Below are 25,816 nucleotides of genomic sequence, written 5' to 3'. Positions count from 1 at the left end.
TGAGATATAACAAACTACAATGATCGTGTCCATGGTTGCATGCCCGTTCCAAACCCCTTTTGAGTGTCTGTACTTATAAGAGCTAAAATGCTCCAAAATGTACTATAAAGGGATATGACTAGTTGTCAACTTCTCCTTACCCGATAGTTATATGTTATAAGCCGTTGTTGTTGACTTTTTACTTACATCACATATGACACCAATTTCAACTCTCTTTCGAAATCTCTCTGCTCCCGTTTTCTAAAACTTTCTTCTTGAACGAGGGCCAAAGGCTCGAGCATACGTCGCTTGGCCGTAGGGGTTGTAAGAATGAATTGGCTTAACTCACTTCTGCTGGAAAGTGAGTGCAGCACAATGGCAAGTCTGCCGAGGACCAAACAAATTATTAATAATTTGAATTTGGTATACAAATAAATTTAAATTAAATAAATTGTGAGATCAAACATCAGTTGGAGAGGAGTGTCGGCTAATTTAGAGAATGATCATGGGTTTATAATCAAAGAATACTCTCTCCATTGGGATGAGATCTCTTGGTAAGTCCAAAGCAAAGCCATGAGAGTTTGTGCTCAAAGTGGACAATATCATATTATTGTGGAGAGTCGTGTTCATCTAACATGGTATCAGTGCCTTAAACTTAACCATGTCAATAGAATCTTCAAATGTCGAACAAAGGGCTCCACAAGAAAAAGAAGTCGAGGCTCCTCGAAGGTAGAGTAAAAAACAACTAAGCTCTAAAAGAAAAGGAGACGAGCCTCGATTAAGGGGAGACCTACTTTGTTCGAGGGGAGGTGTTTGATGAAAGTCCCACATCGACTAATTTAAGGAATGATCATGTCTCCATCAAACCAGGCATTTTGGGGAAGCTTAAATTAAAGCCACGAGAACTTATGCTCAAAGTAAACAATATCATACCATCGTTGAGCTTAAACACAAAGTCACGAGAACTTATGCTCAAAGTAGAGAATATCATACCATTGTGGAGAGTCGTGTTCATCTAAGAAAGGTAGAGTTGAATTGGATTCTTAATTATCATGGATTATATAGTCTAAATCAATCGAATGACCAAATTACATAGAATACCCCTAAACGATGGGCCCAAACATAGCTGAAATTAATGGCAATGAGTCGGGGACCATAATGTCATTTGAGCTTAGCCACAGGCGGCGGGGAAAGAGACAGAAAAACGCGTAACGGATAAAAGAAAGAACAGATGTGGGGCCAAAAATGCATTCCACCTTCGCGAGAGTGGGATAAAGGTGTATACTCGCTTAAGAACCGTTTCAGAACGTCAGATGGCTACCGATTAAGAAACCAACGGTGGAGATGAAAATATTCTTACAATTGGAGAGTGAATACCTTTTATTATAAATGGATTTGGATTTTGGGTGTCACTTTCCCCAATACACACCCATTTGGTTCAATTAAAAGCTTATATTTATTTGGATTTTTTTTTTTTTTGAAATTTTATATTTATTTTATTTTATTTTTCCAAAATTTATAAAATATTTTAATTTTGTTCGGAAAAATAATATATATATATATATATATATATATATATATATATATATATATTTAGCGCCTAAAATTTATAAACATATTCCTATAAAAAGATTTATTAAATGAAAATAATTATAATTTAAACAATTTTGAGACAATAATTTACAACGCTTCATCTCTCCGCCGCCGCCGACGGAGCAGTGGAAGAACCACCGTTAGATACAATGAAATCGATCACAGTAGAAACAATCTCATCGAAATTAACCGGCGCGGTAGTATCAACCACCAGCCTCGGAACGTCTCCGACGTCGAATTCCGTACATCCGCCGTAACTTTCCAGGAGCATCTCAATTTCTCGCCACGTGGACGGCTTGTGCCAATTCATCCGATCGTCGGCGCCGCGACTCTCAAGCCTCCGCCTCCACTCCGCCGGATCAGATGGCTTGCACTCGACGATGAGAAGCCGCACGCCGGCGGCGGAAGCGACGTCGGTAAGATGGCAAAAGTGAGATCGGCGGGAGAGAGGCGTGTCGACGATGACGCTGAGGCCGAGGCGGAGCTGCGTCGAGGCGAGACGGTAAACGACGTCGTAGGAGAGATCGTTGACGAGGGCGGCGGTTGACGCGGCGGCGAGAGCGGCGGCGCAGTCCTTGACGTCGTCTTTGTCGATTAGGGGGATTTTGAGGAGGGAGGCTAGGGTTTGGGCCAGAGTGCTTTTGCCTGTGCCTGGATGGCCTTTCATCGCTATTAGCATTTTCGTTCTATCTTCAATTTTTGCTGTCATTTTTTCCCATTTGATTTAATTTCTAACCTTATTTTTATTTTTTATTTTATTTATTTATTTTATGTGGACGATGGTGATTTTTCAACAGCTTTTTTAAGATATTTATAAGTGGAATATGTTATGTTGATGTGAACTTCCTACTTCAGCTCTTTATAGTGATGGATAAAAGTAGCTAAATGAAAATTTGCATTTTCTCTAAAAACATATATATATATATATATATACTCTTAATAAATTAAAAAAAAATCAAAATAAAAAACATCATTAAACTTTTTAAAAAATGGAAAAATATTTTTATATTCATACATAATTTCAAAAATAATAGCAGCATTAAAAAATTTGGATATAATTTATGAAGGTCTGATATGGAGTTTTTTTCAAAATATTGACAGTAATTTTTTTTATAAATATAAATGATGTTAATATTACTTTTAAAATTTTCAAATATAGCACTGCGAGTAATTTTTTTTTTAACTTTTTAAAAAATTGAAAGGTATTAATGAAAATTTTTAAAAATAAAGTAAGATTATTTTTTATGTTTTTTTTTTTTTTAATTTAAGGGTATTATTGAAACTTTTAAAAATTGAATATTTTAAAGACATGTACAGAATTTAAAATTTAGAATTTAGAGGTGTTTTTAGTAATTTAGTCATAAAAATATATAATTTTGTAATTTTATATGGGTCAAATTACAAGATTAATTTATTTCTTATCTTAAATTTTATTATTAATAAATCTTTAAACTTTAATAATTTGTAAAAAAAAATGTTTAATAATTCTGAACATTTATAATTTTTTAAGAATTTATTAAATTATTATATATAAAAATTAAATTTTATATCTATTTTTTTACTATAAATTTTGTATCCCATAAATTGGTAAGTTTTAAAAAATGTTAAATGAATTGTAGAGATTTATAAAATATTTTTTAATTAAGAAAATTAAATAATCACAAATTAAAAAATTTAAAAGTTTAAGAATTTATAATATGCCTTTGACTGACATAAGGAATCGAATCAACTAACATACCATTTGTAAAGAGCTTTGAAACTTGCTACTTGCACTCGTGTTTGATTTTAGTTATGCTTGTTTAAAGCGTATTGTCAGTGTTTACATGTCTATTCTAAATCTACTAGTTGTCAATTCTTTATATTTAGGCTATATGTCATCAACGCCTTTGTTGTTGCTTTGTAACATCGCTTTCTTAAGTTGCTCTCCAACTTTTTATCTGTCCCTATTTTTTATAACCATATTTTAAATGCAGGGTCTGAGGCTTGAGCATACACTGTCGAGGCTCACGGAGACCTAAATTTTAGTTGATTAATTTATTCGTGGGCAAGAGTAAGTACCACACGGCTACATTGTGAATACTGATAGAGTAGCGTTGGAACAATTAACACGTGAAGACATAACGTCCAAGAATGGTTAGGAGTTACTTAGGCTCCGCTCACGAGATAAGTCCAAGTAGAATATAATCTCACATCAGTTACTTTTTCATACCATATCAAGTAGAATATTACTATCAAAATCCTATCTTGGTCCAATTTTCTTTATTTATATTTGAAAGAACCGTTAAAAAAGTAATATTTACCATTTTTCTCTAGTAAAAAAGTAAAAAAAAAAAGGGGGTTAAAAATCACTTTTCGTGAACTTTCACGGAATAATAATTTAGTCTCTAATTTTTTCTATTCGTAACAATTTAGTCTTTGTAGATGTCATCTGAATTGTCGATTGATAACTATTACGGTAGACAAACTCCAGAAGATGTAGGTGCTCATTCCAGCTTCCGGCAAAATCTACTACACATACCCTTAGCTAAGTCTTTCAGTTTGGCTGCCTATCTAAAGGTCGAAAGTGTCCGGAAAATCTTTAAGTACCCAGTTCATCAAGTCCATGAAGGCTGCAAAAGCGTTGGTCCGACTAAATAACATAACTATAAACTCGAGGCTGTCGTAACGACTCTTAAATGCAGTTTTTCGGTATGTCTCTGTACTCTCATTCTTGTAATAGTTTGAAAAATCTTTAAATACCCAATTCATCGAGTTCATGAAGGATGCAAAGGTGTTGGTCATACCGAATGACATAATCATAAACTCGTAGTGCCGGTAACGGTTCTTGAATGCAGTTTTCAGTATGTCTTTGTCCTTTTATTCTTCTAATAGTTTAGCGTTCAAATTTTAACATGTAATAATTTGTACTTTAAAAATTTGTAACAACCTACGTCCACCGCCAAATATTGTCTATTTTGACCCATCACGTATCATTGTTAGTCTCACAATTTTAAAAACGCGTCTATTAGAGAGAGATTTCCTATGATGTCTCACATTGGTTCGGGAGGAGAACAAAACACCCTTTATAAGGGTGTGGAAACCTTCTCCTTTTAAAGTCTTTAGAGAAAACTCGAAAGAGAAAGCTCAAAGAGGACAATATCTACTAGTGGTGGATATGGGTCGTTACAAATGGTATCAGAGTAAGACACTGGACAATGTGCCAGCCTTCTCGCTCTTCCCCGAAGGGGGTAGACACGACACGATGTGCCAGCGAAGACGCTGGCTCCCGAAGGGAGGTGGATTATGATGTCCCACATTGGTTAGAGAGGAGAACAAAACACCCTTTATAAAGGTGTGAAAACCTTCCCCGGGTAGACACGACACGATGTGCCAGCGAGGACGCTGAGCCCCGAAGGGGGTGGATTGTGATGTCCTACATTGGTTGGAGAGGAGAACAAAACACCCTTATAGTGAAACCTTCCCTAACCTTCCCCTAGCAGACCTGTTTTAAAGGTTTGAGGGGAAGCCCGAAAGGGGAAGTCAAAAGAGGACAATATTCCCCTTCCCCTAGCAGACCTGTTTTAAAGGTTTGAGGGGAAGCCCGAAAGAGAAAGTCAAAAGAGGACAATATTTCCGAAAGGGGAAGCCCGAAAGAGAAAGTCAAAAGAGGACAATATTTCTGAAAGAGGAAGTCAAAAGAGGACAATATCGGCTAGCGGTGGATCAAATTTTTTTTTACGGTGATTAAATTATTATAAAATTGAAAGTATATAAATTAAATTGTTGGGATAAAATAAATATTTGAAAAAAAAAACAAAGGGAAAAAGAAAAGTGGATATAGAAGAAGCCCATTAGAAAGGACGGACTGAAGAAGGGAAAAACCAGGCCCAAGCTCCACTCCCATGGCGTCCGCCCACGACGCTTCGTCTCGTCTCTCCACATTCTGTGTATGTTTTCATTCTTCCTTCTCACTCACTACATAATAATATAAGAAGCCCTTCCCTCTCTCTGTGAGCTGCTTTCCTCGCTTTCCTCCACGCAAAGCCAAACCATCATCTCTTTTACTTTTCTTTACCAAACCCTCAATTTCCCAATCCGATTCCCTAATCTCCAATTTCCTCCGATTCTTTCTTTTTCTCGCCGGTTTCCGCTTCTGATTTTGCCGTCTACGTGAAGAAACCTCCTCCTTCTTCCTTCCTTTTCTTGTTCTTCAGAAATTTCTGGTTTGCTTCGTCTGTGAGATTCTCGCCTTGGACCATCGGTATGTTCTCATTTCTTCGCTTTATTTTGTTTGATTTTTCCGCCGTCGCTGTCGGTAATGTATTTGCGTTGGATTTTTTGTGTTCTATTTGATTGATTGCTTTATGATGTTTCAATGGGATTAGTGTTGCTTTGGTTCGTGATTCATCAGGTTTGGGGTTTGGATTGCGCTGAATCGTGTTTTTCTAAGTTTGATTGTGTTTGCTTTAGTTATACGACGTCGTTTTCTCTCCTTTTAGCCATGTAGCTTACTGCAGATTGCATCTAGAGTTCCTTTAAACTGATGAAAGTTGATCTAACTGGATGATTGAAATGTGTTTAGATTCAGATATGTTGCTATAAGCTGTAAGCTGTGGTTTTCGGGGAACGTCGAAAACGTGCTTCGATTTGGAATTATTGACTGTGTGTTTTTGCTTCTCTTGGTACAATTTGATCTATCTGTCTGTTAAATGGGTATCTTTGTAGTTTTATGGTTGTTACTTTGGCTACATTGTCAAGCAATGAGTTCGAATTTATCGAGGGCGTTTTTTTTTTTCGGTTTTGAAATTATCTGTTTATCTGTTTATTGTAGTTATATATGGGCTGAGGTGCGCATTTCATGGGAGGTTTAGAGGATGAAGAACCAGCCTCCAAACGCATGAAAGTATCGCTAGAGAAATTGAAGGGACTGTCAAACGGTTTAGCTGCGGTAGAGCGTTTGGGGGGCTCTTCAAGAGACTTGATGGCTCGCCCCCTACAATCCGAAGGGGACAGTGGTGATGTTATTGGTACTAAGGGAGTGATAAGAAGAGTAGAGTTTGTTAGAATAATAGCCAATGCATTGTATTCTCTTGGTTACGAGAAGACTGGTGCTTATCTAGAAGAGGAGTCTGGGATACCTCTATATTCTCCGGCTGTTAACGTCCTTATGCAGCAAATTCGCGACGGGAAGTGGGATGAAAGTGTTGAAACTCTGCAAAAAATTGGTCTACCGGATGAACACGTTGTTCGATCAGCTTCTGTTTTGGTATTAGAACAGAAATTCTTTGAGCTTGTTGAAAGGGACAAAGTCACTGAAGCTTTGCAGACACTGAGGACTGAGATTGCTCCATATCACGTTAATGAACACAGAATTCGTGAGCTCTCCTCCTGCTTGGTTGCTCCGTCAATGAGGGCTCAAGTCAATTCATACGGTCAACAAAGTGCTAAGGCCAAGGCTCGCACACAATTGCTGGAGGAATTGCAGAAACTTCTTCCTGCATCTCTTATGATACCGGAAAAAAGGTTGGAATATTTAGTTGAACGCGCCCTTTTGTTACAACGCGATGCTTGCACTTTCCATAACTCCTTAAGCAACGAGATGTCGTTGTATACAGATCATGATTGTGGGAAAAATCAGATTCCTTCTCAAACTTTACAGGTAAGAAACGTTTTTCAGACATTTTCAGTGAGGTTCTTGCATATAGTTGATATATTTTCGACATTCCTTAACTACCTTGTTACGATTTATCTTAGAGGAGAAATCAATGTAATAGTCAATTTATCTTGGAGTAAAATCCTGAACTTCTTCCCGAAACTTTTAAATGCTTGAAAAACCGCGAAGTTCCTTTGTGCAACACTATATAGGTTGAGTTTTCGTGCCAACATTTGAGCTCTAGTTTACAATAATCCTCAGTTGATTCATTCATAAAACTATTTTGGCACGATATCATATTGCTTCAAGCTAAGCATTTTCAAGTATGGCATCTTATAGGAGGTGTGCTTCAGCCGTTACAGTTTGGGCAACTGTTTTGTTTTCGCAACTGCTTGTGGTCGTTTCTTTCTGCTGTTAGGTGAATCTTTTAGTTTTCTTGATCCGAGCAGGTGTTACAAGATCACGACGATGAAGTTTGGTTTCTACAATTTTCTCACAATGGGAAATACTTAGCTTCATCTTCCAGTGACCGATCAGCGATTATATGGGAGGTAATTATAATGATCACTTGAAAAAGTTCTTATATTAAGTTTTTATGCATTTTAAAGTCTCTGTCGCACAAATTAACTTCTGTTCTTTTGCCAATTTTGTTGTTTCTAGGTAGACTTAAAGGGAAGACTTTCTTTGAAGCACAAACTGTTAGGTCACGAGCAACCGATCTCTATGGTCTCGTGGAGTCCTGATGATAGTCAGCTACTCACATGTGGGGTCGAGGAAGCTGTCAGGCGTTGGGATGTCGCTACAGGCGAATGCCTCCATGTTTATGAAAAAGCTGGTCTTGGACTGGTTTCTTGTGGCTGGTTTCCTGATGGAAAGCATATACTCGCAGGCGTTAACGATAAGAGTATCTGCATGTGGGAATTAGACGGGAACGAGTTGGAAGGTTGGAAGGGTCAAAGAACTCTTAAGATATCTGACTTGGAAATAACCAATGATGGGAAGAAGATTATCAGTATCTGTAGAGAGACTGCAATATTGCTGCTCGACAGGGAGTTGCTCATCGATAAATTGATCGAAGAGGATCAAACAATAACGTCTTTTCAATTGTCGAGGGATAATAAGTTCTTACTAGTAAATCTTATGAACCAAGAAATCCATCTGTGGAGTTTGGAAGGCGAGGCCGAGTTAGTTACAACATACACAGGTCACAAGCGCACCCGATTTGTGATTCGCTCCTGTTTTGGAGGGCTCAACCAGGCGTTCATTGCAAGCGGTAGCGAGGACTCACTGGTACAATTCTTAGTCTGTTGTCCTTTTAACTTCCATTCTATATACTCCGAATTTTCGTTCGTTCAAGTTGCTTGATTATAGTCGAGTCACATTAGCTTTTCGTATATATAAAACACAACCCGACCATACATTTCAAGATGTCAAGTTGGGTAAAACACGAGCCAGGCTTGTTGGAAACGCATGAGAATCTCGTCGAAAGAAAGGTCTCTTCACCGTTTTCTTCTTCTTGCTTCTCACTCGATCTGAAGTCCGAAGCAAACTTCTTTCCACAAGATTCTCTAACGTTTCCAACCGAGTTGTTTGTTTGTTCATTCGTTCATTCATTTGGATTGAAGTCCGTTCTTGTAGGTAGTTTGAGGTCTCTTTTTCGGTATCTTTTTCGGGTTCTCATGGTGTTTATTATGTGTGTCTGTGGATATATATTGTGTGCAGGTATACATATGGCATAGAGGGACAGGGGAGGTAATAGAGGCATTGGAAGGGCACTCAGGGTCAGTGAACTGTGTGAGCTGGAATCCTGCAAATCCACACATGTTGGCATCGGGGAGTGACGACCGTACGATTAGAATATGGGGGTTAAGAGGGGTGGATGTGGTGAAATGCGAGAATAATATTGAACAATACAGCAATAGTAATGGTGGCATCCTCCATTATAGCAATGGCAATGGCAATGGAGGAACTTGTTGAAGAACAAAATGCTTCCTTTTTTTCTTCACTCACACCCATTTGTAACCCTTTTTATTCTGTAAATACTCTTCCCTTCAGTTGTTTCTTTCTAAGTTGACATTCAATGTCCTTCAATATGCATCGTGAAGTCATTCTCTATTTAATAAAAGAAAAAAAAAGTAATGGTTTTGCTTTACTTTGATGAATGATGAGAAGACTCAGTCTCGAGAGACTCGTGAGGTGTTGTTGACTATACCGAGAGAAAGATACATAATTCAACATAGTTCATGGTATCAGAGCCAGGTTTCAATCCTGGGACTTGTGGGTTATGGACCCACCACATTTCCGCTGCGCCACTCTGATTTGAACGGTGATTCCTATATATATATATATTTAAGTGTGAAACATTATGTAGGTTGAATATTGTATTATATTTTTGTTTTATAAAATATTATTGAATTTATTACGATGTTATATTGAAAAATTGACCTCTTCTAATGTAATGTCTAATTAGCATTTAACACATGAACCTCTTAATTTAATGTCTAACAAGCATGCTCGAGTCACCAACCGGTTGGTCTAAAACAGTGTTTCAAATCCAACCCAACCTAACCCGTGTACAACCCTAACTACGATATTTGAATGTCAAATATTCATCTCACTTAATCCAATTAAAAAGAAAACCTCAAAACCCACTTGATAAAAAAAAAAAAAATGAACGCAACGATCTTACTCAAGTCTATAATTATAAATTAAACACTCGACTCCGAAAAAATGCTACCCTATATTACACTTGATTTTATACAAAAATGATAGTTAATGAATAATATGCTGAAGCCCCAAATTGTTATCAAAGTTGTCCTCATATTAGAAAAAGGCATACATTCAAAGCCAAAAAGACAATCTTTCTATTTAAACAATTCTCACCCAAATAATCTTTGATATCTCTCTTTCTCACAAAAGATATGTAAAAAATAATAATAAAAGGAAGAGGAATATTTCCTTGTGTGACAACGTAAAAGGAAAGAATATACTTTATGATGAGACCTATCCCTCATAACGTGTCATGATTTTAGGTAGATTTTTCAGTTCGGGCAGAGTTGGATGTGTAGTATTTCCCTACACACAGCCCACACACGCGCACATGAATCCACTAGGCTGGCTCATGTACCAACTGGGTCTCGCTTTTCGAGCTAGCACTCGCTAACGAGCTATTTAACACCATAAAGGCAAAGAGTCTGCATAATATCATAGCGGACATAAATGTCGTAAGGTACATGTCTGTACCAATCATAACGAGCAAGTATCTAGATGCATATGATACTAACAAAATGTCTGAGGTTCCTATAGCTTAAAACCATGACATGAATTTATGATGCAAGTCAAACATCCATTCATTTATAACATAATGAGTCTATGAAATCATGCATACATGATTCCTGTCAAGTCTTTCATACATAACATAGCATAACATGACGCAGATTTATGCATCATAGATTATGAACATCATAACATGATTCTAGAACATTGCATAGGTACACTATAACATAGCTTGTAAACACGACATAACATAATGTAGCATGACATAGCATAGTACATTGTAGCAGAACACAATATAACAATAAATAATTATGACACGTGTAGGGGCCACAAGGCGAACATCATCATACATCATATAATTCATTCAACTAATCAAACAGTAGAGCCACTTACATGGTTGGCCTAAGCCGAGTCACTAAATATTTCTAGAACTGGCCTGAATTTACTCCTCAATGTCTGATCCAACCTATGTGGGCCTATGACACTGAATCAGGGCATACCTCAAATGTTCCTGAAAATGTCAACAAAAAAAAAAAAAAAAAAAAAAAAAAANAACGGTCCAAAACGTTAGATAAATGTCACGAGACTTCAAATAGGTCCAAACCAAACTAAATACGCTAAATTAGCCGAGTCACAACCATCAGAGCTATTGAGCTCAATCGAGCCGAAGTCAAGGGAGGGCAAGGTTCACGCTAGCGGGTTAGGTCGAGTATGCGGACCAGTTACAAGTTAGGAGCGCACGGGGTTGCAAAGTCGAGTCGATGGAAGACTGTGGGCTGGAGTACCAACTACTAGGTCGAATCTTAGGGTGGGCTAGATGTTGAGACATTTGGGTCGTGGATAAAGTCGAGTAGAGGTACGTGGTCGTTATGCTCCTTATAGTTCTCGAAACTCATCGAAAAATCCTTATAGAAAACTACCCATCACACATGGAAGATAAAAAAAAATATAAAATAATAATCCAACGTGTAAAATGAGACACACGTGCGAGTAGGAGTTGGGAGTGTGCATGGACTACCTACTCCACGTGTTGAATTGTGTAATCCAACCTCCCTCCATATGCATTCCCCAAAACCAATAGAAGCCACCCAAATCCAATTCTCTCCCAAATAAAAATTAAAAAATAAAAAATAAAAAAGTAATAAAAATTAAATTAAAATAAAAATATTTTATTTTCTGCCACTCACAAAAGCTCTCAAGAATCTGCCCTAAAACATAAAGATCTGTCCCCTCCCAACAAAAAACCCTATAAATACCTCTTCCCCTTCCTCCCTTCTTCCTCACACATCTCTTTGAATTGTCTCTACTTTTGTCTCTTCTCCCTTCCAAAATGGTGGTTGTTTCCTTGCAAATCGACCGTTTCCTCACCCGCTTCGTCTCCCACGGTGACGTGGCTCGGTGTTGCGTGTATCTGGAGAATGGCGGCGATGACGATGATGACGATGATAGGGTTGACGTTGCGCCCGCCGCGTAATTATACGTACTTGCATTATGAGAGGACGGGGATTTGGGTTCGGTTTCGGGGATTATATATTAGGGTTTAGGGTTACGAAGGAAAGAAAATACGAGTTTAAAGTCTACTATTGAGTGTATGTCTAACTCCGTCTTTTTTTTTTTTTAGGGTTTTTTACCCTTTTGTTTATCTACTATACTTCTTTCAAGTAGTTTACTATATGAAAATTACATTAAGTAGGACTCGATTCATCAACTTTCTAGTATCCTCTCTATCGATCTCGGGTTTGAGATTTTTTTACAAAAAAAATCTAATACTACAATGATTTTAACGATTTACGAAGTTTTTATCTCGTAAAACTTGTCCCGATCGAAAAACTTCCTTTACTAGCTTGTTCTTTACTTCAATGGTTTTCTCCCATTTACTTGCAGTAATTTCAAAACTTCCATAATTCACTATATATTTCTCTTACTTGAAGTGGTAAAAAAAAAGAGTTATATTATCTCTCTTGTTTGAGGTAGTTTAAATTTTTCAAAAAATTTCTAGTACTAAACTTACAGGCCTGGTGGTCGGAATCCGAAAAAAGAGTTATAAATGAGAAATTAAAAAAAAAAAAAAAATCCTTCGTTTATTTATTTTGGTTAAAGGATAAACGTTTCTTTGTCTTTTTTCAATGTATTTAGTGACTTGAGCCCGCTTGAATCACATCTAGACAAATTGTAGCAGGACGAAGGGCAATGACGTAAATTGCACGATGCAGCGGAAAATAAAGGTATGTATGTTTCCGGACAAACCCGTATCTAAAACTTCCTTTACTGCCTCTTTTTTTACTTCAAGTGATTTTCCTGCAGTAATTTCAAGACTACCATAATTCACTCTATGTTTGTTTCTCTTACTTGGGGCAGTAAAAAACTTCCCATATTAACTGTGTTTATTTGAATCAGTAAAAAACTTCCCATATTAACTGTGTTTATCCGTTGCTAGAAGCAGTAAGTGGTAAAAAAATTAAACAGTAAAAAAAGAAAAGAAAAAACAGTAACTAAAAGTCTCCTCTTTTTTATCTTCTTCTTCTATAATTTGTTGGAGAGAATTTTTGAAAAAAATTAAATTTTAAAACCATAATAATAATAATAATAATAATAATAATAATAATAATAATAATAATAATAATAATAATAATAATCAAAGGCTTAGGTTAGGGTTTGCATGCATTGCTTTAAGGAGAAATCTTAATTAATCAATTTTATATTTTGCTGACTTAAAAAGTCACACCAAATCTATCATCAATGATTAGCTAATAATTAATTATTGATTACTTAAATAATATATATATGAAAATTAATGAATATATAAAAACATTGGAATGTCTTTTTTAGATGAAACCCTAAATTTAAACATATGTATCACCGGTCCAAATCCGCTATTGAAAATAAGTATAATGTGTCGAAAATTAAATGAAATGGTCGGTATAGCTCAGTTGGTAAAGTAGAAGACTGAAAATTCTCGTGTCATCGGTTCAAATTTGGTATAGAAATAAGTCTAATGTGTCGGAAATGAAATGAAATGGTCGGTATAGCTCAGTTGGTAGAGTAGATGATTGAAAATTCCCGTGTCACCGGTTCAAATCTGGTATGTAAATAAGTCTAATGTGTTGGAAATGATCGGGATAGCTCAGTTGGTAGAACAGAGAACTGAAAATCCTCGATGAACAAATTCTCATGTCGAACTAAAAGGACTTGAATAGTAAGGAATTAGAGCTCAATAAGGTTAATATAGCTAGATAGAACGATGAAGAACAACCTTATTAAGTTGAGTAGAATCTGTTCGGAGAGATATATCTTTGTTTGACGGGAGGATGGATGTTAAAAGGGGCCATAGAGAACCACACACGAGGTATATATTCCACAGTGTGGTCCGACGTTGTGCCCTATATGGGTGCTAGATTCGATTCTGACCTCGTAGAGCTAGTGCTATTGTTGCCTGCGCGTAGGGCCGTCCCTCACTCCCGTCCCGGGGCGCTAAGGAGCTTTTGTTTTTGGAATAGACGACAGTGTTTTGCTGACGCCTCGAATCAAGCTTTTGTTGCGACATGCTATGTTTTCTCCCCCATTGCTAGTAGGTTGATGGGTCGCACGCCCGACACACATATTTTGGCCTTGTGTGTCCATAACTCAAAATAGGTGACCTAACAATCGCCGCCCGACTAAAGATACTAATAGTCACCAGATTCATATGGGCTACTGCGTCCCTAGCCTTTGATAAGAACCAGTTCTTGTTGCTAATTACGAGCATGTGAATGAATGACTGTTCAAAGATTTGTTCGATACTTTTAAACTTTTAAAATTATTTTAAGTGTATAATAAATCTCTAAGATTTTTAATTTTTCTTATAATAAATCATTAAATTGCTAATTTTATATATAATATTTTGTTTTAACTATTAAAAAAAAATTAAAATTTCAAACTTACATAATTGTCTTTGTCTTTAAATGGTTAATTTTTTTATTATAATAAATCTCTAAATTGCTAATTTTTTGTCACATGTTTTTTTTTTAATATAAGAAAAGAAAATGCGTATAGATTACGTATACATGTCAAAATTAAAAACAATATTAAAATATTTTATAAATTAAAAAAACAATATTAAATATAAAAACCAAACTTAATCTTGTCTTGCTTTCTAACATGATATCTACCCAACAAAAAATACAAAAAAAATAAAAAAAATAAATTTATATCTATTTAGTCTTAAAATTTTAAAAATATTTAATAAATTTTAATGTTAAATAATTAATAAATTTAAATTTTATGGGTAATGATCTCATAATATCAATAAAAAAATATTAAATTATAAAGAAAATTTAAAATTTATATCTATTTAACGCTAAAATTTAATAATTTTTTTACTTTGACTTGGTAGCTAATAAACTTTTGAAATATTTATTTTTAATTTAATATTTTCCATTCATGATTTTTAAAATTTTATTTAAATAAAATATTATGTTTAGAAAATTTATTTGTAAATTATTAATTTAATTTATTAGATATATATATATATATATATATATATATATATATATATATATATATATATATATATATATATATTATATATAAGCAAAATTGGGGTCGAAACAGGGAACGGGGCACGGGCAGCGCAGGTCCGTAAATGAACACGAACCTATCTAAAATTAGTTCTTCTTGTTTTTAATTTTTTTTTTTTTCCACGGCCACGTCTCAAGATTTCAAATGCCGATTTCAACCACGAATTACGTGTTTTTAATATAAATCTCGTGTTCTAGTACGAGATCAAATGATTTTGGGCCAACCATTTCCCTATATGGAAATGAAAAATCAAGCCCACATTTCTTCTGTGATTCGAGTTTCCGTCGAATTCTGAGTTACTTCCGCCATTAATCGGTTCTTCCATAGCTTCGATTAGGCTCTGTTTGAACTTCGCGTTGCCGTAGCCATGGCGGTGCAGTTAAGTTACGCCTGTTTTTCATTTTTGCCGATGAATCGCAGTAGAATTTACAGACCGAGAGCTGTGGCTTCTGAGGATTATGGCACATTGACATCACAGGAAGAGAAGGTGAAATTGGGCGGTTCTGAACTGAAGGTTACTAGGCTGGGAATTGGAGCTTGGTCTTGGGGAGACAACAGCTACTGGAATAACTTTGAATGGGATGGTAAGTTTCTGAAACTACTCTCAAATTATACCCAAAAATTTGAATATGTTGAAACTCTTTTGAGATTGATTGTTAATTTCTTGGCTGAATAATGGTAGCTAGTTGTTTGATGAATTTGAGTTGGATTAGTTCTCTGTTTTCTGTTCGTTTTTTTAGATACTCAAATGATGATTATATGAACACATGATCTGCTTGTTTCCTAAAATTTGTTGGATTAGTTCTCTGTTCTATGGTGTATTTGTTAAATTTTCTTGTAAAAACAATTAGCAAATTGGTTTTAAGCTTATAGAACAGCTGAAGGTTTCCTTTCGGTTTTGAACAATTAGCAGATATTGTCCTCTTTGGATTTTTCCTTTCGAGCTTCCGCTCACGCGTCTACTAGGGAGAGGTTTCCACACCTTTATAAAGAACGTTTCGTTCTCCTCCCCAACCGATTTGGATCTCACAATCCACCCCTCATTCAGGGCAGCGTTCTCGCTGGCACTGTTCCCTTCTCCAATTGATGTGGGACACCCCAATCCACTCCTTTTAGGGCTCAACGTCCTTGCTAGCACACCGTTTCGTGTCAACCTTCTTGTTATTACATTGTCCGGTGTCTGGCTCTGATACCATTTGTTACAACTCAAGCCCGTCGCTAGCAAATTGGTTTTAAGCTCCTGTATGGTGATAAACCTTATAGAACAGCTCATGGAGGATAAAGTTCTTCCTAGTGATCTGAACAGCTATTCCAAGAAATCTCTGTGAAGTCTTCAGATCAGTATGGAACAGCTCGTTAGTAGTTTAATTCCTCCTGATTTTGATTTTGGACATTGGTAACTAATGTTTTGATTGACTTAATGGTTTCATTAGTGGTAGAGTATGAACATGTTCGATGTCTCTTGTTTGGGGTGATTCAGATAGGATGATGAAGGCTGCTAAGGCTGCGTTTGATGCCGGGGTTGACCGTGGCATTACCTTTGTCGATACCGCTGAAGTTTATGGCTCATCGGTGGGATATAAGATTGAATTATGTTCACTTCTTGTCTTTATGTTCCATGAAAGATCTTAGCTAATTGAAGTGTAATGATCTTATTCTTTGGCAGTTCGCGTTAGGTGCTATAAGTTCAGAAACTCTTCTAGGAAGGTATATTTGGATACTGATTTAATGTCTTTGAAACAACCACTTGCTATGTGCCTGTAAAAGTTTCTAGCCAAATGGAATTGTATTCGGAAAAAGGCAGGAAATGCCGATTAGAAGCTACCCCGCCAAAGCCTACCGCTATCAGATATTATCCTCTTTAGACTTTCCCTTCGGGCTTCCCCTCAAGGTTTTTAAAACGTGCCTGCTAGGGAGAGGTTTCCACATCTTTATAAAGAATGCTTAATTCTCCTCCCTAACCGATGTGATATCTCACAATCCACTCCCTTAGGGGTCAGCGTTCTCGCTGGCACTGTTCCGTTCTCCAATCGATGTAGGACACCCTAATCCACCTCCTTTCAGAGCCCAATGTCTTTGTTGGCACACAGTTTGGTGTCTACCCCCCTTCAGGGCTCAGCCTCCTTGCTGACACATTGCCCAGTGTCTGACCCTAATACCATTTGTAACAGCCCAAGCCCACCGCTAGCAGATGTTGTCCTCTTTGATCTTTCCCTTTCGGGCTTCCCCTCAAGGTTTTTAAAACGTGTCTGTTAGGGAGAGGTTTTCACACATTTATAAAGAATGTTTCATTCTCCTCCCCCAACCAATATGAGATCTCACAATCCACCCCCCTTTGGGGCCAGCGTTTTCGCTGGCACGGTTCCCTTCTCCAATCGATGTGGGACCCCCTAATCCACCCCCCTTCGAGGTCCAACGTCCTTGCTGGCACACCGTCTCGTGTCTACCTCCCTTCGGGGCTCAGCTTCCTTGCTGGCACATCGTCCGGTGTTTGGCTCTAATACCATTTGTAACAGCCCACCTCTGTTAGGGAGAGGTTTCCACACCTTTATAAAGAATGGTTGTTCTCCTCCCCAACCGATGCAGGATCTCACAATCTACCCCCTTCGAGACCCAGCGAGATCTCACATGAAACCTCTCCCTTACACCTATTACTTTCCTTGAAATGAAACTACATTTTCTCTCCTCTTAACTCCCCTGTGATTTCCCCTTTTTACCCCTCCCCATTACGACTACACTTATAGATGTCCTTCTAAGACTTCCCAACGTTGCTGCAGATTTATTAAAGAAAGGAAGAAGAAGGATCCAGAAGTTGACATTGCAGTCGCTACGAAATTTGCAGCTTTGCCATGGAGGTTTGGTCGTCAAAGTGTCATAAGCGCCCTTAAAAGTTCCCTCTCTCGTCTTGGTCTCGAATCAGTCGATCTGTATCAACTCCATTGGTCTGTACTTGTTGACTCTTCTAATGGCCTTCTTTTACTAGTAGCTTTGACTAGATAGTTCCTAACTCATTGATTTTGGTTTGCAGGCCTGGAATATGGGGAAATGAAGGTTCTTCACATCTAAAACTTGAAGTTCCTGAACATTTGACTCCATAAACCTATTCAGATTAATAAGAAGCTCAGTTCATTAAAACTTCTTTTTCAGGGTATATTGATGGTCTTGGAGATGCTGTTGAACAGGGACTTGTGAAAGCGGTTGGCGTCTCAAATTACAGCGGTATCTTCTCGCTCTGTCTTTTCAATAACTAATAAGAAGCTCGGTCAACCTTGCTGTAAAACTCGTCTGTGTGAGAAATAGAGAGAGAGCTGTTCTTTTTTTAACGACCCTAGATTTTTACTTACCTAAAGTCGCTACCGTATACCTAACGTAACCGTTTTATGTGGAAATAATCATTTGAAACATAGTCCATGGGAATGTTTTATGAATATGTTTCAAGTGATTGTTTTCTCATAAGACGGTTACTTTATGTATATGGTACGACTTTAGGTTAGTAAAAATTTAGGGTTGTTACACTTTTTCTGTGGTTTTTCTTCTGTTTTATGCTTGAAATTGAACACTCGGTACGGTTTCACTATTCAGAGAAACGACTTCGAGATGCCCACGAGAAGCTTAAGAAAAGAGGTATTCCATTAGCTTCAAACCAGGTGAATTATAGCCTCATATACAGATTACCAGAAGAGAACGGTGTGAAGGCTACCTGCGACGAACTTGGAATCACCTTAATTGCTTATTCACCTATTGCTCAAGGTAAGTCCATCCACGTTGTTTCGGATATCGTATTATTTTGGCTTTGAGCTGACTTTAATGCATCGAGCAGATAGGAAAGGATCTTCCATGTTGCATATAGTTTTCTTTATGAATTTTCAGTTCTAGGATGTGAGATCCCACATCGATTGGAGAGGGCAGGGAATGTCAGCGAGGACGCTGAGCCTCAAAGAGAGGTGGATTGTGAGATCCCACGTTAGTTGGAGAGGGGAACAAAGCATTCTTTATAAGGGTGTGGAAACCTCTCCCTAACAGACGCGTTTTAAAAACCTTGAGGGGAAGCTCGGAAGGGAAAGCCTAAAGAGAACAATATCTGTTAGTGGTGGGCTTGAATTAAATGACTTGTGTTTGTTTATTCCATCTTCCTTCTCTAAGATTGATACTCTCAACGGCAAATTTATGTAGGCGTTCTAACGGGGAAGTACAGTCCCGAAAATCCTCCAACTGGCCCTCGAGGTCGAATCTACACTCCAGAGTTCTTAACAAAGGTCGAGATTCTCGAAAGTTCGAACAAATCCATAACATAATATGTCACTCTATTCTAAAGCATGTGTTTATTATGCAGCTCCAACCCCTATTGAACCGAATACGCGCCATAGGAGAGAACTACAACAAAACTCCCACACAGGTTAGTTCCTTTCCTTTCCTTTCTGAGTTAAGTTTTAAAAGTTCATTTGAACATTAGTTTGAGATTAGGTCGGGGTCGGGGCATTGATGGTTGTTATCTCTTCTTTGTCGTCTATGCCTCTTAATTTGACGTTGAAATATGCCGAACTTGCTCGTTTGAAGCTCATAACTCTGTGCATATAGGTCGTTCTGCTGTAAAGTTCTGAGCTTCATAACGGGCAATCTCGGGAAAGATACTTTTTTGGTCCTTGAGTTTTGAGTATAATTTTCATTTAGTCCCAAGACTTTAAAATTTTTAACTTTTTATCCTTGAGTTTCGAGTTTAGTTTCCATTTTATCCTTATACTTCAAATATTTATACATTTAATTAACATAAAGTTTAACACTACTCACTAAAAGTGAACATTAATAGAGAAAACGGGATACGAAGGGTAAAATGTAACCTTTTGAAATCTAGAAAACAAATGAAAATTAAACTTGAAACTCAAGAATAAAAGGTAACGTTTTGAAACTTATAGACCGACTCGAGAATTCTTCATTTGTGTGTCAAATTGTGGTGACTCGCATTCTTTATGGCACGACTTGAAAGTAGCGAGGAAATGAAGTTATGGGGTGGGAACATATCTTCATTTTAGTTGATTTCTTCTTCTTGAGTCGGTCTATAGCTAACTCTATGTATGGATATCATTCTCGATACGACTTGAAAGTTGTAAGAAAAATGAAGTTATGGGGTGAGAACATATCTTCACTTTAGTTGATTTCTTCTTCTTGAGTCGGTCTATAGCTAACTCTACATATCGATATCATTCTCGTCGTTTTCTTCATTTATCTGTCATCTCGGTCTCGTCTTTTATATTACAGTAGGGGACATTTAGTGAAAATGGAAACGTTCTTTCTCATCAGGTGGTGTTGAACTGGTTAATAGCACAAGAAAACGTCGTGCCGATCCCGGGAGCCAAAAATGCAGAACAAGCTATTGAATTTGCAGGTGCATTGGGTTGGAGAATCTCCAATGAAGAAAATGATGAACTTCGCTCCTTGGCTTCAGAAATCAAACCTGTTATTGGTTTTCCTGTTGAAAAGCTCTAAATTATTGTGTATTAGAGCTTAATTTCTCTTTTTTTATTTCTATAATTTTTTTAATGGTTAAATTACAAGTTTACCCTTGACCCTTGAACGTTCAAGGGTATTGGTTTGGCCATGTCTATTGCATAATATTCAGTCTAGCATATCTCGAGAGGATCTATTAATCTGGCGTTCAAATCGATCTAGTCAACTTTTTGTAGCTCGTGAGTGTGAAATTATTAAACCTCACAAGGTAGAAGTGTTTCAAGTAGACACGGTTTGGAGGGAATAGACCAAAGTATTCATTATCTCATAGTAGCAACATGCAATAGGTTGGTCCCTAGGGACCGTCTTCACACCTAGAATTCATTTATGTCAACAGATTGATTACTTCGTTTGTCTTATCTAATGTCATAATCATTTGTTCTTTGAATAACATTTCCGTCTCGCAATTTGGAATAATGTGTTTTATCGAGAAAGCTCTACTTGTCGTATTTTCTTCCCAAGGCTTTGAGTTCACATGGGTTCGTCGAGCAAGTAAAACGAGTTATCATGCGTGCTTGGTCTGCGCTCGTTTAACATATTTGGAGGAGCATATTCTTCAACTCCATGAGCCCGACTAATCGATCTTTCTAATTTATCCTTTTTAGGCATTTTTTTATTATTATATTCCGTTAAGTCGAGCTGTGGGGCCCACTTTTTAGAATGATTATAACCTTTACAAAATAATAATAATAATAATAATCCGACAAATAGAAAATAATAACCACATATTTCCCTTTCTAAAAAGAAAAATACAATGAAAACAAACCAACAAAAAAAAATTAAAATGATATTTTGACGTAAAAAAAAAATTATCCAATTGGCTAAAAATCAGCAGATGAGTTGTTCATCTCTCTCCATCTCATCATTGAAAAATAAATAAAATAAAATAATTTATTTATTTATATAAATTTAAATAAATAAAAAAGAAGCCAAAACCCAGTCAGCTAAGCTTCCTCCATAGAAATTGATCTTGAAGCTCCCCTGTTGGTCCTACAAGAAAATCACAGACGCATTATTCATTCGCCACGTGTCCTCCATTGTTGCTCCTTCGTAATTGCTTATAGTACCGAATCTTTTGCTCTGACCTCTGTGTGTAACATCCCTTTCCCTCACCACTGGTTTTAAATGCTTTTTGGTTCATCGCTCACTTGCCTCCATTACTTCCATTTCCACTTCCACTTCCAGCCTTCTTCCAGCGAAAATTTGGGATTTCTTCAGGTTTTTTCTCTTTTTTCATTTTTATTTGCTTTTTTCCCCTTTTGGGAGCTCTTTTCGCTTAATTTCCTCGAGTTTTTTCAACCTTTTTTATATTCTTTAATCATTTTATGATAATATAAAATAATCGATTTGGTTTGTGGCTTAGTTTTCCAAATTTAGACAAACAATTCTTGAAACGTTGGATTATGGCGTTTTCTAATGATTTCCTTGTTTAGATCGTTAATTAAGTACTTTATTTCATTGAACTGCCATTAAATATTGGTTGATTTGGACTTTCCTCTCAGTCTTCTGCTTAATCCGAGTAGTTCTTTATTAATTATTACTTTTCTTGGTCGATCGATCGACTATATCGTGTGGGTTTAGTAGAATAATTTGTTCTTATTCGAGATTTTGTGGGTTTTTTCGCTTTGAAACAGCCATGAATTCTTGTTTTCCTGATTGGAATTTTGAGGGCGATCTTCCTCCAGCCATCCATAAGAAATCAATAGGGTTGGCTCTCTCTCTCTCTCTCGCTCGCTCGCGCGCGCGCGCTAAATTTTGTGGGTTTTTTGTGTTCTTGTGTTTAAGTTTGGGTGGGGATTTTGCAGACATGAACATGAAGAACTTGTGGAGCTTTTATGGAGAAATGGGCAAGTTGTTTTACAGAGCCAAAAGGGTAGAAAATCAAATTTGATATCTAATGAATCTGGGCAGTTTCAGAAGCTGAATCAGCCAGTTTGCAGGAGTTCTTGTGGGAATTCAAGCAGTTTGATTCAAGAAGATGAAACAGTTTCTTGGATACAAGATCCAGTAGATGATTCCTTTGAAAAGGAATTTTGTTCTAATTTTTTCTCTGAATTACCGCTTGTTAATCCTATTGAGATTGTTAAGCAGCCTACCAAACATGATGGAAAACATCCTAGATTTGGTGTTTTTGATACTACTTCGAAACATCCGACAGGTCTTGCGGAGTTTCTTACGAATTCGATGCCTCCTCCAAGGTTTCAGTGTCTGGATTCGACACGGTCGAACAAGGATTTAGGAGATTTAGGGGAAATGGTGAACTCTTCTCGAGTTTGCGTGCCGTTGAAGGGTGATTTGGGATCATCAAATGGAGGGAGGGAGTGTGGAAACTTGATACAGGTAGAGGGTAGAGATTGTTCAGCAATGACTGTTGGTTCGAGCCATTGTGGAAGCAATCAAGTTCCGAATCCGAACGACCTTGATGTGAGCCGAGTTTCGACCAGTGGCTTTGGAAATGCTGGTTTATCTGCTGGTCTCTCCAAGGAAGATAATAGAAAAATGGTTCCACAAAGTGAGAGAGACAAAGCTGAGACGATGGATCCAACAACCACTTCGTCGTCAGGCGGTTCGGGAAGTAGTATGGATAGAAGTAGGACAATTGGACAGTCTACTGGAGGTAATAGCAACAAACGAAAAGGTCGAGATAGAGAAGAATCCGAGTGCCAAAGCGAGGTATAACTACTAACTAAGCGTTTTATCAATCGTGAAGCTCATTGATTATGCTTTCTAGATATGAACATTATGGTACAAAACATTTTGTAGACAGCTGAACTTGAATCTGCCGAGGGAAACAGGACAGCTCCTCGATCCGGTTCTTCACGTAGAACTCGTGTCGCTGAAGTTCATAACCTTTCGGAAAGGGTATGATATCAAAAGTTCTCCATTTATAAGTCTTTTTTACTCTTTTGAATCTTATGATTAGAACTCACTTGTAATGTAGAGGAGAAGGGAGAGGATTAATGAAAAGATGAAAGCTCTTCAAGAGCTCATACCTCACTGTAATAAGGTATTAGTCTCCCTTTCTTTGGTTGACTCGAAAATTTTCGGTCTCCGTGAATCTTGTATTAAGTAGTACTTCTGTGACAGACCGACAAAGCTTCGATGCTCGATGAAGCTATTGAATATTTGAAGTCACTTCAATTACAACTACAGGTATGAGTTTAACCAAGAATTCTACGTACAATACAAGCCACAATTTTGTTGTAATTGCTAAATGTTCAATAGGTAATGTGGATGGGAAGTGGGATGGCGCCGATGATGTTTCCGAGCGTTCAACATTACATGTCTCGGATGGCTATGGGAATCGGTATGGCTCAACCTTCAATGCCTTCAATTCACAACTCGATGCAATTACCTCGGGTCCCGATTGTCGATCAATCGGTTTCAGTGACTCCAATGCCGAACCAGCCTATGATATGCCAACCTCAAATTTTCAACCCCATGAATTATCAAAATCAGATGCAGAATCCGGCTTTGCAAGAGCAGTATGCTCGTCTAATGGGTTTCCATCATATGCAACCGGCCTCACAGGTTCGAGATCAGGTTGTGTTGTTGGTTTGTTCGAAAACTGTAACGGCTCGGACTTATCAGAACTTGTTTTGTTTTGCAGCCCATAAATGTCTTCAGATTTTGTCCCCCATCAGTTTTGCAGAGTCAAACAGTAGCAGCACCTGGCCCTGCTGGAGGACCTATGACTAATGATATCCTAAACGGAAATTTAGGTAAGTCTCACCAATCATTGACGAGCGTTTAGCGTTAATATTACCTGTATACAACTTCTTTTCCAGTAATCGATGCTTATATGTGTGAGATCCCACATCGGTTGGGGAGGAGAACGAAACACCCTTTATAAGTGCGTTTTAAAAACTTTGAGGGGAAGCCCGAAAGGGAATGCCCAAAGAGGACAATATTTGTTAGGGGTGGGCTTGAGCCGTTACAATATGTGTCAGCCATAAAGTAATTCCAATTATCGTCCTGTCTCGTGTTCGGGGCAGAGGGAAAGAAAACAAGAGAGAGAGGGAAGAAGTGCATGAATCATGTTGAAAGTTTGTGAACCTTTCCTTGTGGAATATACCAATCTTGGACATAATGAGTGGTTATAAGAAACAATTGAGTTCATAAAATGCCTATCTTCTCAATAGGCACCTACCTTTTTTCGGTCTATAAAGGGTAGCAAATCATCTAAATCCATTCCCTTCAAATATCTCGGTCTAGTTGTCGACCAATAGGTCCCGTCCTTTCTAGTGGCACTCTCTTTACGAGTCATAGTCTCGAGTGTAAATGCACCATAGGCAAATTGATAGGCACATATACCTACAGAATTAGAACAGTCTTCCTCTTTTTGAACCTGATACCGCAAGTGTCGCTCGGTCACGTAGCTCTCGGTGACAGTCTTTTTGGTTTGCTGATGTTAACAGGTTGACAAGAGAAATTATGCATGTTTATCAGTTAGCAATGGTCCCTCCGAGCATCATTTCTAGATATGGTGGAAACCATGATTGTTGTCCTTTGTGTATATCTGATACAGATTCTTGCCTCCTTGCCTCCAAGTACACAACTTATATGCCTTCCAACTCCATTACCATATTACATATCATTGTTCATATAGTGATGGATGCTTTCATTGATCTGTATATTGAGACAAAGACTCGAGATTCTTGATCTTGCAATTCCAGGTATTTAACAATTTTTTTGTCGAGAAACGGTTACGTAATAAGATCAATCAGTATGTGTTAGCCTAAATGATGAGTTGAGCAGCTGTTTAAGCTCCTTGTTCTTGTAATATCCCTTACATTGTCAATGAATTCAATCTAAGTTGATTTGGATATCATGTTGTTTTTGTTACATGTCTGCTTCTTTACATGGATCTTGGATTTGTGCTTTCTTGTTGATCTACTTCCATTAGGAACTAGGAAAAGATAAGGTAGAAAAGAAAAGAGAATAAAGAAGATTATGTATGTAGGTATGTATGTGGGGTGGGGTGCCTAGAGAGAGAGAAATAGTCTGAGCCCACTGTTAGCATATATTGTCCGCTTTGGCTCGTTACGTATCGTCATCAACCTCACGATTTTAAAGCGCGTTTGTTAGGAGAAGTTTTCACACCCTTATAAAGAATGCTTTGTTCCCCTCTCTAACCGATGTGAGATCTCATTGTCCACCCCCCTTGGGGACTCAACGTGCTCACTGGCTTACCGCTCAGTATCTATCTCTGATACCATTTGTAACAACCCAAGCCGCCCGCTAGCAGATATTGTCCGCTTTGGCCTGTTACAT

The 25,816-nt window shown here is 37.4% G+C and overlaps 4 protein-coding genes and 1 long non-coding RNA gene across 6 annotated transcripts; 4 read left to right on the top strand and 1 right to left on the bottom strand.

The window, feature by feature from the left end:
• Positions 1–1,669: 1,669 nt before the first annotated feature.
• On the bottom strand, positions 1,670–2,281 carry LOC111787650. The gene has a single exon (XM_023667669.1). The coding sequence runs from the start codon at positions 2,279–2,281 to the stop codon at positions 1,670–1,672; it is 612 nt and encodes a 203-aa protein (XP_023523437.1).
• A 3,205-nt stretch (positions 2,282–5,486) lies between these two features.
• Positions 5,487–9,356, top strand: LOC111788714 (WD repeat-containing protein 26 homolog). The gene is made up of 5 exons (XM_023669165.1): positions 5,487–5,812; positions 6,383–7,210; positions 7,654–7,755; positions 7,865–8,494; positions 8,927–9,356. The coding sequence occupies exons 2-5, from the start codon at positions 6,410–6,412 to the stop codon at positions 9,179–9,181; spliced, it is 1,788 nt and encodes a 595-aa protein (XP_023524933.1). The 5' UTR covers positions 5,487–5,812; positions 6,383–6,409; the 3' UTR covers positions 9,182–9,356.
• A 2,391-nt stretch (positions 9,357–11,747) lies between these two features.
• LOC111789128 lies at positions 11,748–12,904 on the top strand. The gene is made up of 2 exons (XR_002814269.1): positions 11,748–12,069; positions 12,617–12,904. It is a non-coding gene; the product is annotated as an uncharacterized LOC111789128 (long non-coding RNA).
• Positions 12,905–15,145: 2,241 nt separating this feature from the next.
• LOC111789430 (uncharacterized oxidoreductase At1g06690, chloroplastic) lies at positions 15,146–20,697 on the top strand. Its single transcript, XM_023670203.1, has 10 exons — positions 15,146–15,621; positions 16,518–16,609; positions 16,704–16,744; positions 17,815–17,979; positions 18,066–18,088; positions 18,185–18,256; positions 18,620–18,787; positions 19,211–19,293; positions 19,371–19,433; positions 20,336–20,697. The coding sequence occupies exons 1-10, from the start codon at positions 15,405–15,407 to the stop codon at positions 20,519–20,521; spliced, it is 1,110 nt and encodes a 369-aa protein (XP_023525971.1). The 5' UTR covers positions 15,146–15,404; the 3' UTR covers positions 20,522–20,697.
• A 928-nt stretch (positions 20,698–21,625) lies between these two features.
• Positions 21,626–25,382, top strand: LOC111789366 (transcription factor PIF4-like). Of its 2 annotated transcripts, XM_023670117.1 has the most exons (9): positions 21,626–21,760; positions 22,177–22,249; positions 22,348–23,215; positions 23,306–23,404; positions 23,484–23,549; positions 23,630–23,695; positions 23,768–24,073; positions 24,153–24,264; positions 24,961–25,382. In XM_023670117.1, exons 2-9 carry the CDS (start codon positions 22,179–22,181, stop codon positions 24,963–24,965), a joined length of 1,593 nt encoding a protein of 530 aa, XP_023525885.1. In that variant the 5' UTR covers positions 21,626–21,760; positions 22,177–22,178; the 3' UTR covers positions 24,966–25,382. The 2 variants fall into 2 exon arrangements, with proteins under 2 accessions (XP_023525885.1, XP_023525886.1); XM_023670118.1 differs by lacking the exon at positions 21,626–21,760 and having other exon boundaries at positions 21,980–22,249.
• The last annotated feature ends 434 nt before the right edge of the window (positions 25,383–25,816 follow it).

The sequence above is a fragment of the Cucurbita pepo genome, chromosome LG02 (genome assembly GCF_002806865.2).
Source record: "Cucurbita pepo subsp. pepo cultivar mu-cu-16 chromosome LG02, ASM280686v2, whole genome shotgun sequence".
Lineage (NCBI taxonomy): Eukaryota > Viridiplantae > Streptophyta > Magnoliopsida > Cucurbitales > Cucurbitaceae > Cucurbita > Cucurbita pepo.
This window is presented reverse-complemented; position numbering and strand designations above follow the sequence as displayed.

Coding starts and splice junctions, on each gene's coding strand:
- LOC111787650 (XM_023667669.1), bottom strand. CDS start 2,281: ATGACAGCAAAAATTGAAGATAGAACGAAAATGCTAATAGCGATGAAA.
- LOC111788714 (XM_023669165.1), top strand. CDS start 6,410: ATGGGAGGTTTAGAGGATGAAGAACCAGCCTCCAAACGCATGAAAGTA. Junction 7,756..7,864: donor GATCAGCGATTATATGGGAG/GTAATTATAATG, acceptor TGTTGTTTCTAG/GTAGACTTAAAGGGAAGACT. Junction 8,495..8,926: donor GCGGTAGCGAGGACTCACTG/GTACAATTCTTA, acceptor TATTGTGTGCAG/GTATACATATGGCATAGAGG.
- LOC111789430 (XM_023670203.1), top strand. CDS start 15,405: ATGGCGGTGCAGTTAAGTTACGCCTGTTTTTCATTTTTGCCGATGAAT. Junction 16,610..16,703: donor CTGAAGTTTATGGCTCATCG/GTGGGATATAAG, acceptor ATTCTTTGGCAG/TTCGCGTTAGGTGCTATAAG. Junction 18,788..19,210: donor TTATTCACCTATTGCTCAAG/GTAAGTCCATCC, acceptor AAATTTATGTAG/GCGTTCTAACGGGGAAGTAC.
- LOC111789366 (XM_023670117.1), top strand. CDS start 22,179: ATGAATTCTTGTTTTCCTGATTGGAATTTTGAGGGCGATCTTCCTCCA. Junction 23,550..23,629: donor TCATACCTCACTGTAATAAG/GTATTAGTCTCC, acceptor CTTCTGTGACAG/ACCGACAAAGCTTCGATGCT. Junction 23,696..23,767: donor CACTTCAATTACAACTACAG/GTATGAGTTTAA, acceptor AATGTTCAATAG/GTAATGTGGATGGGAAGTGG.